Source organism: Equus caballus, chromosome 4, assembly GCF_041296265.1.
Source record: "Equus caballus isolate H_3958 breed thoroughbred chromosome 4, TB-T2T, whole genome shotgun sequence".
In the NCBI taxonomy this organism is placed as follows: domain Eukaryota; kingdom Metazoa; phylum Chordata; class Mammalia; order Perissodactyla; family Equidae; genus Equus; species Equus caballus.
In genome coordinates, this window is record NC_091687.1 from 107,641,314 (window position 1) to 107,657,189 (window position 15,876).

The 15,876-nt window shown below is 48.6% G+C and overlaps 1 protein-coding gene and 1 long non-coding RNA gene across 27 annotated transcripts in view; one reads left to right on the forward strand and one right to left on the reverse strand.

The window, feature by feature from the left end:
* PRKAG2 (protein kinase AMP-activated non-catalytic subunit gamma 2) overlaps nucleotides 1-15,876 on the reverse strand; it is a 280,128-nt gene that overhangs the window by 165,965 nt on the left and 98,287 nt on the right. Inside the window, exon 1 of one of the 26 annotated variants that reach the window (XM_070264158.1) lies at nucleotides 2,051-2,770. The exons of 23 other annotated variants lie outside the window; for them this stretch is intronic. In XM_070264158.1, the coding sequence (XP_070120259.1) occupies nucleotides 2,051-2,144 (94 nt within the window). In that variant the 5' untranslated portion in view covers nucleotides 2,145-2,770. Of the gene's footprint in view, nucleotides 1-2,050; nucleotides 2,771-15,876 lie in introns of those variants that run through there. 2 more of the 26 variants (XM_023638736.2, XM_070264162.1) reach the window with 2 other exon arrangements.
* LOC138923855 (uncharacterized) lies at nucleotides 2,814-6,373 on the forward strand. The gene is made up of 2 exons (XR_011438052.1): nucleotides 2,814-3,941; nucleotides 4,817-6,373. It is a non-coding gene; the product is annotated as an uncharacterized lncRNA (long non-coding RNA).

Sequence of the window (15,876 nt, forward strand, 5' to 3'; positions counted from 1 at the left end):
GGAACGCTACCTTTTCCACCCACCCCATAATCAGCCATGCTGAGTGAGAAGCTGTGATGCAGCAGACGTTAGGGTTAGAACAGCAGACCGAATGCTCCTTCAGGGACAAGGTCGCTGTCCCTGAGAAGCCAGGAGATCACAGAAGAGGCACACGGGATGGCTTTAGAGAGAGGGATGGTTAAACTGGGTCTTGAAAGGTGGGTATGGTTCAGATAGGTAGGGAGCAGGAGGGGATGCTCAGTCAACACGCCCTGTTTTTCTTCTTTTGGTGTATCCACCCAGCATGTCTGAGGGGCCAGCACCGGCCATCTGGCCTTGCTCTTGGCTCCTCTCCCAGTGAGACTCTGACAGAGGAAAATCAGGACACACCATCAACATGACTACCTGGGCTCTGGCCACCTCGAGGGGCCTTAGCCTGCTTCCCAGATCATACAGGAAGCTTGTGGAGACAGCAAGGACCCTGTGGTCAGAGCTGGCATTTGCACGTGAGCATATACAAAACTTGGTCGACATGCAAATATTATTTCCAATCTCAGAAGCACAGGAGACGGGATGACAGCCAGATTTTAAACACAAGGGGAAAAACCACTGTCTGGCAAATAACAGGCTTTAATACTGGGCCCACCCTGCCCCATTAGCAAAACCAGACTTTTAGTTAAATCATAGGTTCAGATTTAATTCTACAGTAAATGAGTGTTTATTACTTTGTTATTTAAAATATAAGCCTTCTGTTTAAACCACATCTATGAATCAAGCCCAGGATGTTTGTCATTCCTGCCCTGGTTGGGGCAAGGCACTGTGTTCCCATGGAAATTCACCTTTGCATCCCATTAGACACCACCTTCTGGTTCCTTCACGAGATTGAAACCCCTGAATCCCAGAGCTGCTGTCCCCGTCACTTGCAGTCCCCAGGCATCAGTGGCACGTGGGGTCCACGAGCGGCTGTCCTAAAGTAACTGGTTAAGTTGGATGTGGCAAGAGATGCAGGCAAGTCTTATATATACCTTTTTCTCTTCTCACTATTCCAGTTTTCACATCCTTCCCAGATGTTTTGCCAAAGTCATTCCCCACTACACATAATGACTACTTTTTGCCACTTACCATGTCACATTGCACTCAAGGGACACAATTTAATGTACCCATCAGCTTCCCCATCTTTACCACCACTGGGCTATGTGAGTGGGGCCTGTTGTCCCATCTTACAATGGGGTGTTCAGGGACAGCCCAGGTCAGACAGGCAGTCGCGACCAGAAAGTGAACTCCAATTCTTAATAAAATGAAGCCACGATTGAATTTTAAGTGGGTAGGACTCAGCCAGGCCCCCCAGGAAGCTCAGAATGCTTTGGAATCTACCTGTCTGACTCCAGCCAGACAGGGGCAACACCCACCCCAAATCCACAAGTCACCAGAAATACTGAATCGCAGATGCTTTACCACATGTGACAGCCACACTGGTCCCAACCCCTGCAAGTGGAGAAGCTGTTGAAGGTCCTGGAAGCCAGGGAGACCACAAAGCAAGCTTTTCCCCCAGGGGACACAAACCAGGCAGGTGTCTTTCCCTCTCTGCTTAACCCTCGATCTGTCCGATTACTCAGCCACAGGTGAAGGGGGCTGAACAAGTCCTTCTCCCAACACTGGTTTTCTCTCCACACATGCACATTTCATTTTTAACACCTGAGAAGAACAATTCCAATCCATTCTTCCTATTTCCCAAGCCGCTAGTTTTGCCTAAATGAATGACAATCCAATTGATCACTAACCTAATTAGGCCAGGTAGGGCAAGGGAGAGAAAAGAGCCTCAGAAAAAGTAATGCTGGACAGTTCATGATAGCAGCATTACCACCAATAAGGAGATGCTCGCCAATCTATTTACTGCCTAACAATTACATCCACAGTTAAAATGGAGAGGCTGCACACAGCTATTGCTTAGGAGGCTGCATGCACATGCACACACGCGCACACACACACACACACACACACACACACACCCCATGGGGTTTCCCTCCTATGGCATGAACCCGCAGAGAACTGGCAAAGGGCAGTGTCCTACCAAAAAGGCCATGGGGCTCCGACTGGCGCCTCTCGGTGCTTCGGTTTGGGTCCTTGTGTTTCTTGTTCCCCCTGAGACTGCCGAAGCGCTTCATGAGTAGCTGTGGCCACAGGAGCAGTGACAGGTGGACATACCAGAACCTGCAGAACCAGTGTCAGTCCCAGGTGGCAGGGAGCCGGGAGAGGTGCAGCATCAGCCGGCAGGTGCGGGGCGCCCAGCAGCCTCGGCCACCAAGAGCTTAGAGATAGAGCGCGTGCTCAAGCGACAGCCTGCGAGCCAGGCGTCCTCGTAGGGGGCCCTGGTGCTAACGCAGGGTGGGTCCCTCTCGGAGCCAGCAGCCACGGGACACGCAGGGCAATCCCACAGCAGTCCCGCCTCTGATTGAGAGCCCAGCAGTCCTCACGGTCTGCAGCTCCAGCCACAGCGCTGGAGCAGTCCACTGTCCTTATGCAGACAAGAAGCTGCCGGAAGCGCCGGCAGAACCTCACCGTGGGTTTGTTTATATAGTTAAGGTCAGCCTCACACTCAGACACTCCAGGGCTTTTTCCTCCTTGAAATTAAAAAAGGAGGGAAGACGAAATAGGCAAGGGGAGCGCCGGCCCGCCAGTCATGTGCGGATCTGCAGATGTCTCTTTAAAAAGACTGTAAAAGGAAACCACCCTGTACAGACAATTCTTGGCACCAATTGGCCAGAGCACATTCCCATTATGACATGACATCACACAACTATTTTGATTCATGTGTTCCAGGCCTCCACGGGGTCAGAAGGCTCCCGCTGCCTCTGGGTGGAGAAACCACAACTCCCTGGGCTGGAAACTGCTGAATCTGTTTCAGCTCAGGGTGCCTCGCAATGAAAGAAGCAAGACCACCTGTAAGGAGGGGATATAGGGTCCCCCAGAGTTCCATGGAAGGGTCTTCAGCAAATGCACAGTTTGAGCCCTGGACTTGCTGGGAATTGCAGAATGACAGAGTTCCAAGAGATCTTAGAGGATCTAGTCCATTTTATTTCAGATGGGGAAACTGAGGCTCAGGAAGGGGATGTGACTTGCCCAAGGTTCTGTAGCTAATGGTAGAACCAGGACTTGAATTCTAATCTCCTTGATTCCTAAGCCAAACCCCTGGTCTAATTAAAACAAACAAACAAACAAACAAACCAAAAACCAGAAACTTTTTATAGTTTCTATGTGTTTTGCAACTAACAAAAAAAAATTTAAAAACACTAAGTAGGGAAAAAATTTTCAAATTTTCTTTGCTGGTATCTTCACTAGACTAAAAGGAAGTTACAGGATTGGCTACTAACTAGCTTTGTGACCTTGAGAAAGTTAACTTTTGTCTCTGGGCCTCAGTTTCCCCCTCTGTGAACTGAGATGAGACTTGACCATACTGGCACTCAAGTCTACTTCCAGAAGTCTGAACTCTAACGGCCATTCAGTGTGCCCTTCCTCTCCTGCTTGGACTCATGGATAGATGCAGTGATCCAACATTATGCCAGGACGCATGGATGAAAAAACAAAATAGGTCTTGCCCTCAAGGAATTTGCAAACGACTTGGAGAGAGAAAGATAAACTGTTCAATGATACTAACTGGATAAAAAAACTGTATGTGATCAATGGCAAGAGGCCAGAGTGGACAACGAGTGTCATCAGCACAAATGGATGGAGGGGTGACCGCATGGCCCCACTTGGAAAGGAGCGTTTACATTGGCCTTGAGGATTGGGGGGTCTAAGAAAAGGAGAGAGGCCAACACAGCACCTGTGGAGGAACCAAGCCTTCCAAAATAAGGAGCAAACCCCCGCTCCAGCTGGGCCCCCAATATACTAGTGGATTATCTCTGTTGTTAAGTATGGTGGCCCAAACTTACTGTGATGAAACCCTGAAAAAGACTAAAGAGGTAGGTTTTGGAATTTCACATTTAGATTTCTTTTTTTTTTTTTTTCAATTTAGCTTTTAAGAGAAGTTGAAAGGTTCTCCTGATTTAAAAATAAAATAAAACAAAGCAAAACTTCTTGAGGAAAGGACAGCCAGACAAGTGTCCCAGTAAGAAAGGAGCATATGTGGTTAAAAGGAAAATGGAAAGTCTTTGTCTAAGCCAATGTAATATTCTTGTACTATATGATAAACTATGTAGAAAGAGATAACATTTCCAAGTTAGCGACTACAAGTGGATGAGTTTAAATTCATGTGGAAAATAAACAGCGACTTAGGCACGCCTGATGGTTCTGTGCTTAGTTTATACGGTCTTCACTCATCAAGTATTTATTCAGCCTCCACCAGATGCACAGGACGTGTTGATGGAGGGGATCGGGGCTCTGAATAATTCAAAGACATTCTTGTCCTCTAAGAACTAGATTTTAATTAGTAAAATAATAAATGCCATTTGTTGAGTGCCTATCATAGGCCACTGAGCATACTGGTCACCTCACAAGTATTATTTTATTTCCTCCCTCCCACACACCTGTAGGACAGGTATTATTAACATGATTTTATTTAAAGATGAATAACTGAGAGAAGTAGCTTGACCAGGATCACACAGCTAACAAATTGGTAGAACAGGGACTTGAATCTGATTGTCTGATTCCAAAACTCCCATCTTCCCACCGTACCCCACGTTATCACCACACGCACAGAAGAGCTCAACAGTAAGGCCAGAGTCTGGGCAGTGCTCTAGGTTGAACCCTACAGGATGTTTGAGGACCAGTGGGGACTGGAATGATTTGGGAAGGAAAGTTTCTCTCTCCATTCTCACTTGTCATTTTTGATCTTCAGGCTGGGAATTTAAAGGCAAAAAGAGAGAAGAGCCTGATTTCTGTCTCCGTCCACCTTGTGACACAGATCAGTGGAGCAGGGAGTCTATGACGAGCCAACTTGACAAATGGGCGCACCGTGCTGTAGACACCAGGCAGACCTGCCTGCCTGCCCTGAGGACACGTCCAGGCTGCTGAGCACAGAAGCAGGGAGAACATTCTTGTTTCCTCTGCCCTGCAGGGCCGGAACTGACTGTTGCTGCCCAGCTCTGGGCTCCAGACTCTGAATTCACTCTATAGGAACACTTGGTGCTTTTGCAGAGGGACATAAGGATATGGCAACTTAGGCGGAATGAAGAAAAGAATTACCCAGATCGTTCGGGGGCCCTGTTCTATTACTGAGAAGGTAACAGAATATTCTGAAAAGAGATGGTGGAGTTGGCCTGATTCAGCAAAAAGTTGGTTTTGGCTCAACACAGTTATCGGTCCCACAGGATGGGTTCTGGAAAGCTTTTGATGGAAGGAGTAGGGGAGCAGGGTTAAGTGCAGCTTTAAGAAAAGCTACAGGACAACCTTGATGGTAGACACAAATCTCCAAAGAGACTCCAATTACACCAACAGCTACTTTTGACCTCACTCAAAATGCTCCTCCCAGGGCCAGCTTTACCCAAGAGCGGAGAAAAAGGCTGCTGGTGACACTGGACTTCAGAAGTGTAGAAGCACTGACGGCTGAGTAATGTTTACGGGCAGCTCTCTGGAGGCGGGGAGAGGCAGCACTGGCTTGTAGGGTCTGCCACTTACTGTGGCGTAAATACTCCAACCTTGGCCCATTTCAAGGTAACAACGTGGCACAGACAGGCTTGCAAATTTCCTGAAAATTTAACAATTGGCTCTCTTACCACTGGGATCTTCCTGTTTGACTCACACATGCCTGAAATTCCTTAAACTGGGACAACACTTTTTATTCCGCAATTAGAGACGGATGCTGATGCAGGGAGAGGTGACACGTGCACACTGCAGGTTAAAGACCGAGGACTCTTTCTTCAGCACGTCTGACTGATGGGGCTGGGGGGCGATGACCACTCACAGGACCACTAACCTTCCTCAGTTTCCACCATTTGACGGTCCCAAACAAACGAGAGGCGGAACTCCCTCACACAACTGTGACTCAGCTGCCGGAACACGCTCTGATGGAATGCCTTCCACACCCAGGAATGCTTTTCAAGGGGAGGGCTGAAAAAAAAGGGAACTAATGGCTCCCGAGATGGAACTGTATTTTAAATGTATTTTAAAAGGGCCAGGGCCTCTCTGGATCAGACTTTACAGAGCACTCTCTTGGTTGGGGCTACAGCCGGGAAGTCTGGAAGAGGACCAGGTGGCAGGGCAGCAGATGCCTTCTGTGTCGGTGCTTTTCCCCAGGCTGAGGGGACAAGGCTGTCCAGGTCACCACTTTGATGCGAGTTCTACAAGGTTTGGGGAGGGTGGAATTATGGGTAATTCTAATCGTGTTCTTTATGTTCTTGTGGTTGTTGCAGTTCTAGTTTTTCAACTATAAACCTACACTTGACAACTAGAAAAACACAGTGGCATTGAAGAGCACTTCCTGGAGACGTTTTGTGCTGTGAACTTGCTTCAGTGTTTGGTTTTGTGTGTTTCTTCTTTTTCCAGCCAGATGGACAGCTCCCTGAGAGCTGGGGAGGGGGGTCTCATGCAATGGGAGAGAGAGCACCAGTACTTAGTGATCCAGTTCATAGAGGCGGCTCTTGAGCAGGAAGCTCGGTGCTCTGTGCTCTCTGGTCACCTTGGGGGTAGCATATCCTGTCCTGGGGGTGTGTTAGCCTGCCCCCGGAGCCAAGGGAGACAGTGCTGATGGCTCCCCTGCACCGCGCAGGCTCTAGCCTGGGTCAGCAAAAGCTTGGTACTTACCCTGAGGTGGCGTCCACTCAGCAGCACAATGGGGAATGGGTCCAGGTACCCAAATGTTTGGATTTTACAGGGTGCGTTGGTCTCTGCACATCTGGATGCTGCCAACCACTCAAAAGCCAGAGTGTCTATCAACATCACTGGCACTGCTGGGGGCAGGAGAGGTGGGGAAGTCAAGGGGACTGCAGATGGCAAGCAGAGCAGGCGCTTGCTCACCTCTGCTTCAGGACGCCCAGGATGGAAAGCACTCACTCCCTCCGTGCGGCAAGCTCTGCGTTTCCATGCCATGAGCAGTAATGAGTTCTCATACTTCTGAGGTGTAAGACCTCTCTGGAGCCCCGGTTGACCCCAAAATGTGGGTAAACCAGTTCAAACGTTGGAAGTTCTCAGCCGGAGATCCGGGTGGCCTTGTTCCCACCGTCTGGGGAAAGTGCTGAGACATAGGCGTCTGTTGTCCCCATAACCTGGTCCTATTCCAGGCTTCCGGTTGTAGCCCCAACCAGGACTTGTCATCTCTCTGTGGTAGATACCACAGTTGATGCCCAACCTCCATTTGTCACCCACCCTACCCTGTACATGTAACTGCACAGCAATAGGAGGCCCTGAGAGCTGAGGGGGTCCTTGTGGGGCCAAGCAGGTCATGGAGACAGTCCCGCCCTCCTCCATCAGAAGCCCAGGCTAGGCAGAAGCCCAGGCATGGAAGACCCATGGGGGCAATGCTCCTTGAAGCCCAGCCCACCTCTGAATTTCCAAATAATTTCAGAAAGGCCAAAAACCTTATCATTGAAGCCACTGTGGGCACTGTGTTAGGTGCAGCTGCAGACAATTCACTAACAAGGTCACGAGGGGCCTGAACGAGGGAGCAGCAGTTCAGACTCAGTGCAGACCGTCCTCACCACAGGCACTTCATCCACCCATAAGGTGGGTACTTCTCACCACTCCCCCCACCCCCCGTCCAGACAGACCCTCACACACGCCCTTGCATCTGGGGCTTGCAGGGCTGAGGAGGCCTGTGGGCTCCACGCGGATAGAAGCAGTCAGCAGGGCAGGGCCTGGCTGCCATGAGAGGCCTCCATCCGAGCTAACCAGACTTCCACCTGTACCGAGCTTATAGGCTCCCCCCAGAGCACATCCCTCAATTCTTCTCAGCCCTGCTGTGAGGGAGGGAGGCCAGCCCTCACTATTCCATCTAGGAAATAAAAAGAAACAGAGGTGCAGAGAAGCGACATGACCTGCGACATGACCTGCCCAAGATCCATGAGAGGCCAGCGGTAGGGCTGGGGTTAGACGCAGGGCCCTAGTCCAGTGGCATTTAGGACCTCAGGTGGCCTCTTCTCTGTCGGGATGTTGGAAAAGTAGATGAAGACACCTCAACTGAAAATTCACCCCAAAACCTTTGAGGGTCACAGGACAGCACCTGAAAGGCACCCAGATCCCTGAAAGGCTGTGAGCCGAACTCCATCCATTATGTAAGGGGCAGCGGGCCCCTCGCGGCAGGAGCACAGCGCCTTAGCACACATCTGCGAGCACTCTCCTGCGGCTTGCAAAATCCTGTGTCATATTTCATGGAAAGTTCTAAAGGTCACCGTGGCACTTGACTCTGAGTGAGATTGCCAGGTCACCTCATCGAGCCGTGTTCCTTCCCCAGAGCTGTTTATGAGGCTGCGGCTCCGATGAGTGACACCTCCCCCTGCCTCGGGCACCCACACCCACCCCTCCACGTTCCGGCACACTCACAGTCACGCACAGCCTCGTGGCTCCCCAGGAACTGGAGTTTAGAGACTCTGAGTGACAAGAGGGTGATTTTTTTGGCAAAGACAAACCACCTCAGCTTGAACAGTTCAACTCATACCAGTGACGTTTAAACCCAGTGAGCAGAGGGGTATCTTAATTTTAAAAACGCAGAGGAGGACAGAAAAAGTGAAACCAATGGCAATAATTATTTTTAGCATGCCAAGGTATGAAATCCCTGCATATTCTTTAAATCTTAAAAGGCCATCCTATGCCCCTGGGGGCCCCTAGTGGGGGCCTTACTTAACCCCTTCTCGTGGTCCCTGCGGTCCCTGGGGCCTCCATGCCAGGCCAAGGGCTCTGAAGGCACCAAAAACAAGAGTTGACAAGACCTGCTCCTCTCTCCAGCTTTCAGAGTGGCCCCGGGGGTGGACCCTGGGCACAGGGGCCACAAAGCAACGGCTTTCAAAAACTAGATTCCCAAGGTTCTGGAAGGCACGCAACTGGATTTTCTGTTTAGTTCTCTAACTTATGTCTTAGAAAGGCGGAAGTGATATAGGAATGTGCAAAACCCTTGGCAAAGGTTAAGACCCCCATAACTCACAGGCTCGGCGGAAAGCCAGAGTGTGGTCCAGCTGGGCCCTCACCTCCCAGGCAGCCAAGCACGGTTTCCAGTTCCTGGATCCCGGGGCTCCTCCAGGGGGACCCCAACTGCTTTTGCACTTCCTTCATTTGGGGACCACTAGTTGAGAATATGAGGCTTGAGCTGAAGTCTGCCTTTGACCTGTTTCTCCTGAAGAATGAAATACATTATCAAACAAGATGATTCACAGGAAGGTCTCAAATACTTAGGTCAAACACAGCACCTGGAAGCAACGTGGGTTCACTTATGGGCATGCAATTTCGAGCCATTTAGTTTATTCTTCACATTTCTCCCATAAAACAGATCCTAATACAGGCTGAGCCCATTTCATGGGGGCGTTTAAGGAAATCAAATGAGATAAAACAGCAAAAAGATCCTGTAAGCTGCAGAGCATTTTACAAGCGGACGCATCGTCTGAATCTTAAAGCAGCCACGCAAGACCTCCCCTGGGTCAGGCCTCATGTGCCTCGAGGACATCGTGGGGAAAACCGCAGCAAAGCCTCAGTTACTGGGAGGCGCCTCCTCTCCTCCATGCTGACCCAGAGCTGGTGCCCTGGGCTCCACATCGAGGACTGCGCTGGATGCACCCCCCTGGCCTGCCGGGCAGGGACTCAGATGCCCTGGAGCATCATGTATGTGCAGCTCTTGCTCTGGATCTCAGAAGTCAGAAGTAATCGGATAAAACCCTGCTTGTTAGCCAAAACACTCAAAGCCCGAGCATTTTATTTCTTGAATGAGGAGCCAACGGACTTTCCTATGAATAACTTACTGTTTTTCACCATACACACAGAGACCACTGGCTTCTTAGCAGCCAGTTGTGATGGGAGGAGAGGTGGGTGCTGTTCACATTAAGAACCCTGACTGCCACAGAGCACATAGCCCGTACCAGGAGGGAGGCAGGAAGTGTGAAAAGACTCAGCATGTGGTCAGGTGGGTGGAAGTCCTTTATGACAGAGCTCAGCCTTCACATCTCAGTGGTGCTGGACACGTCGATGCGCATCGCAGGGCAATCTAGCAAGGACCTGAAATCATCTCTACAGAGCGAAATTATATTTAGTGTCTTTTGAATGAGAAAACCGCAAACTGTATAATGCATCTAGCCCTTAAAAAGATGCATGTTTTGGTGCTTAATGCCTTCAGTTTCAGATATCTAGAAACTTATGTGGCTGGTTCATTTCCTGACAGTGATAAAATATAAGAATGGTAATCGATAATTCAGGGTGTTTACTAATTTGGACTGGCTTTATCCCAAATTAATCGGATGTTACTATACTCAGTGACATCACTCACTTCAAATTCTTTTCTGTGTAGGCATCACTCTCTCGGGGGCACTACTGCCCCTAAGCAGGGTGAAAATGGGCTCTTGGGGAGGGGGAGACACTCTTTGTACATAAAGAGTACAGATATAGACACACAGTAGATAAATAACATGCAGTATATCTGCTTTATTAAAATAGCAAGGTGGTGATTAGAAAATAATGTCTAAGAAGGCTCCTTAGAGGGTGATAAAAAGGATGATTAATTAAAAAAACATTTCCCAGGAAATTGGGGAAAATGTGGGGAAGTGAGAATTCATCATCCATGATAACAGGAAGTCAATGTACAAGGCTTAACAGTGATGAGCCATAAGACAGTTGAATATGTATATAATTTAAAAAGGTCCCTTTTGGGTTTTGGTGGAGTGGGCCAGGGGACTACTGCCTTTCAATATGTATCATTTTGTATTGTTTGATTTTTTTTTAACTGTGTGACTGAACTACTTCACTGAAAACTAAAACGTAAAGAGGAGAAAACAAAACACACCAAAAAACCAAGTAAATAGTGATGAGTGTCAATAACAGAAAAAAATCAGCAAAGTACATTCTCAATAAATTGCTTTAGCAAAAGCCAAGAAAAAGAAAATTAAAAATGTAGAGAAACACTCTCATAGTGAGCAGCATGAAGAAAGAGCTCCTCCTGGCCGGCCACCTGGCCGTCATCTCCTTTCTCTGCTCTGGATGCAGAAGGTCAGCGGGAGTACTCACCCCAGCCTTCCCTCAGTGAGGACCATAAGAGAATTCACTAATTCACCAACATTCTAGAACCCAGCTTTCTGGCCCTTACGCGGCTTGGGGCTGGTCTAGGGTCTTTGGAGGATCAGAGGGTAAGGAAGGAGGTGGGAGGTTCTCCTCTCAGAGGTCTACGAGCCGGAAGAGGAGCCACAGAGGAAATGCTGAGGAGAAACCAGGTTCACCACAGCCAGGCAAGAGAACTTCTCGATGGTCAGAAGATGAAACTCAGCAACAGATGTTCCAGAGAATTTGCTGGCTCTCCTCTCCCTTCACTAGGGGCTTTCATGATTTGGGGAGTGACAATGAGGCAGACCCCTTGTCCACCAGCCTGTCCTGCTGTCTCATTCTCCAGGAGACAATCATTCCTCAGAATCAACGATACATGGTCACTCGTGCCCACCTCCCTATGCCCCATCCTTCATTCCAACAAGTCTAAGTGTCTACATGACCCAAGTAGTAAGGAGCAACACATTAAGGTATTTTTGGTCATTAAAACCCTGCTGTCATCAAAATTAACAATTTTTGTACATCAAAGTCACTACAAAGAGAGTGAAAAGACAACCCACAGAAAGGGAGAAAATATTTGCAAATTAGATATCCAAAAAGTGTCTAGTATCCAGAATATATAAGGAATTCCTGCAATTCAACAACAAAAAGACGACCCAATTAAGAACTGGGCTTGAATAGACATTTCTCCAAAGAAGATATACAAATGACCAACAAGAGCATGAAAAGATGCTCAATGTCATTATGGAGAGCACATCAAACCACAGTGAGATACCACTTCACAGCAACTGGGATGGCGATAACAATAATAGTAATAATAAAATGGGAGATTATAAGTGTTGGTGAGGATGTAGAGAAACTAGAATCCTCATACCTTGCTGGTGGGATTGTAAAATGGTGCAGCCACGGTGGAAAACAATTTGGTCATTTCTCAACAAGTTAAACATAGAGTTAACAAATGACCCAGAAGTCCTGCTTCTAGACACATACCCTAAAGAACTGAAAACAAGTATTCGAACAAAAACTTGTACATGAATGTCCATGGCAGCACAAGTCACAATAGCCAAAAGGTGGAAACAACCCAAATGTCCAGCAACAGATGGATAAACAATGGATAAACAAAATGTGGTGTATCCACACAATGGAATATTATTCAGCCATAAAAAGGAATGAAGCAGTGACACAACTACAACAGGGATAAACCTTCAAAACAGTATGCTGAGTGAAAGAAGACAGACATAGAAGGTCACATTTTGTATGATTCCATTTATATGAAATATCCAGAATAGGCAAATCCATAGAGACAGAAAACAGATTAGGGCTGGGGGGAGGGGGAATGGGGAGTGATGGCTAATGGGTACGAGGTTTCCGTTTGGGGGCGACGAAAAAGTTCTGGAACTAGATGGTGAAGGTTGCACAACAATGGGAGTGTACTTAATGCCACCGAACTGTACACTTTAAAATGGTTAACATGGTAAATTATATGTTATGTGTATTTTACCACAAAAAAAAGAGTTAAATTAAACCATACAGATACTAGAGGAAAAAATAGGTGAATTCTACAATCTGGATTTAGGGGAAGTCTTTCTTCTGATGCCTAAATGCTCACGGCCACTGTGGAAGGGCCATTTTCATGACTCCTGAGAATTGTCTACTCATATCTTCTGCCATCTTGGCTCAAAGATACCATCTCTGTATTTTCTTATAGCTACACAGTTCTCCACTGTGTGGATGAACCTTCTTTATTTTATCCACTTACTCTCCTATATATAAGAATATTTCCAATACGTCTGCTGAAAGGACCAGGAAGCCATGACACTGCAGGAGCAATGAACACAAGCAGCACCTAGATCTTATTTCTAAAAACTGTTCGACACTAAAAGTAACAAGGGCTCTTTGGAGACACGGCTGATCCCAGGGCCGGGGCAGGGAAAGGACGAGATGAGGCTGGAACACTTTGTTGTATCAGATCATAAGGAAGTGCCCACAACATGATGGGTGCAGTCACAGGACACAGGGACCAGCCTGGAGGGGCTCCTGCTGGCCAAGCCTAGGACAATTTGAGCATCAAAATATGAAAAGGACAAACCAAACCCATTGAATAAAATATGAACCCCTGAGTCCATCCATCCATCCATCCACACGTACACATATAGGGAGAAAAGGAAAATTTCTTTCTTAGTAGAATTCCAACTGACCAATGTAGAATTAGTGATAAAATCAGAAAATCACCCTTTGGCAACCACCATGGTAGTAATTCAGGCAAGAACAACTGACTGACGCTAAAACTAGCAAGCGAAAGTTTGAGGAGAAGAGATTTACATAGTTCCAAAGCAGCTCCCATGAACTATTCACTGCTTACAACGGGAAGTAGTAACTTGATTAGAGTGGAGAACTTCACCGTGGCTGACACCTCCCTTAACCAGGCTTCGGTCAGTATTTCCTGGAATGGGTCAGAGTGACATCCTGTCCTCCTGCTGTGACGCCAAGACAGGCTGTCAGACTGTGTGGGACTCCTGCCAGTGGGGCAAACCTGAATCCAATCAAGAGGAAACGTCAGGCAGCCCCACAGTGGAGGCAGTCTACACAATAAGTGGCCTGTGTAGTCTTGAAAAACAACGAGGTCACGAAGACAAGACTGAGGGCTACTGCAGATGGAGACCGAGGAGAAAGGACAGCCAAACGCAACATATAAATGTGTGATCAGGGATTTCCTCTTCCAAAAAATGATCTTACTGAGATCATCGGTGAGACGTGAATGAAGTCTGAAGCTCAGCTGATACTATTGTATGAATGTTCATTTCCTGATTCTTAAAATTAAACTGTTAGGAGAACGTCCTTGTTTTTATGGAATACACACTGAAGTATTTAGGGGTAAAGGGACATTACGTCTGCAACTTATTCTTGATGGTTCAGATTTCATATAAACACACACAAATACGTATTGAGAGAGAGAGGGTATAAACAAATGTGGCAAAATGTTAACACTGGGGAATCTGGATGGCAGGTTTATGAGAATTCTTTTCCGTGAGTTTGAACTTGTCAAAATAAAATGTTATTTTTAAAAAGGAATTAAGAAATAAAGCGGTCAGGGCAAGAATGCAGCACTTATTAGAATCTCCTTTTACTGTGTCCCGTGCTAGACTCACCACCCCAGCAGGCCCTTAGAGGGCTGGAGAGCTCTACGATCCGCAGGGAAGGGGATTCTTCTGGAGATGTGTCCTCGGCTTCTCCCGAAGGATAACTGCCTCAGCCTGCAGCCCAGCCCAGGCTGGCGCCCACGCGGGCTCCCTGTAGGGACATCTGCGTGACAGCCACCAGAGGGCGCTCTCCCAGGGGACCACACGGGGTGCCAGGCCACATAACTCTGCAAAGCGTTGGCTGAACTTTTCAGGAAACTTGGATGCCACACATACTTTTCCTTTCTTTGTGGGCAGACAAGATGACTCACGTTTTTCTGAAGTCTGCTCAGCCCCGAGATTCAGACCTCACCAGCTGCCCCGATCCAGAAGGCTCCAATGGCGGCGGGCAAGTGCCGAGCCAGGCGGCACAGGGGAGGTCCCGGGAGGGCGCAGCGCTCTCAGCCCCGGAGCCCCGCCCTGGAGCACCCGCAGGCCAGGCGGAATCCTATTTAGCCCGGCACAGGGTAAAATTCACGGAACTCTGGGTTCTGGCAGCATCTGGGGACAGACCCAGGGCCGTTAGGGTAACTTGCGGTGAGCAGCCTAGGGAGGGCGGGGCACCTGCTCTCGTCCCCTACGTTCCCGTCTCCACGCCGCCTCCCCTCCCCCTCAGTGTCCCTCCCCAGCACTACCTAGTGCCCACCTGTCCCCCGGGCCCACCCAAGCCTGTCTCCTTCGTTTCTTCCTTCCTTCCAACGGCCCCTCCCATATAGGAGAGGGGAGCACAGGCCGGAAGTGAGGGGCGACACCTGCGGCTCTCTGGGAGGGGAGCTCTTGCAGGTGCCCCCAGAGGCAGAGTTAAGATGGAAAGTGGGTGCAGGACGCCTCCTAGGGAACGCTCGTGGGGTCTACATCAGAGGCGAGGAAAGGAAGGAGACAGGACAGGGCCCCACACGAACGAAGCTGAGGGGCAATGCAGACCCGGTGAGGCCGCCATAGAGACTTCCCGAGCTGGGATGACCCCTCAGAGCTGTCCTGAGTGGGGTGAGGGGGCCGATCCTTTGTATCATGCACTGACTGGTTGCCGGGTACAGGCCGGCTCAGGAAGGGGCATGAGCCTGTGCCAGGTGGCTCTGTCGGTGGCATAGCCAGAGGCCCAGGGACCGAGTCCCTCATCCCTGAAGGAGAATTCAGGAGGCACAGCACAGTGTCCATCACTAGGGTGTTTCAAACAGAGCGCCTAGCGATGGGACAAGTTTGGCATCTTCAAGGACCAGGAGTGGAGGAAGCCAGGCTGGGACGTGATGAGATGAGGTCAGGGACAGCCAAGGGCCAGACCGTGGAAGAAGTGGCAAGACTTCAGAGTTTAACTTAAGCGTATTGGGGAGGCAATGAGGGTTGAAAACGGGATGAGATGATTGGATTTATGTTTTAAATCTGGGGCGCTTGATCTTGTCAGCCACCTGCTTTTATAAATAAAGATTTATTGGAACACAGTTTACATTTTGTCTGTGGCTGAGTAGTTGCAACAGAGACCAGGTGGCCCACAAAGCCTAAAATATTTACCATCCGGCCTTTTACAGAAAAAACTTACAGACCCTTATTT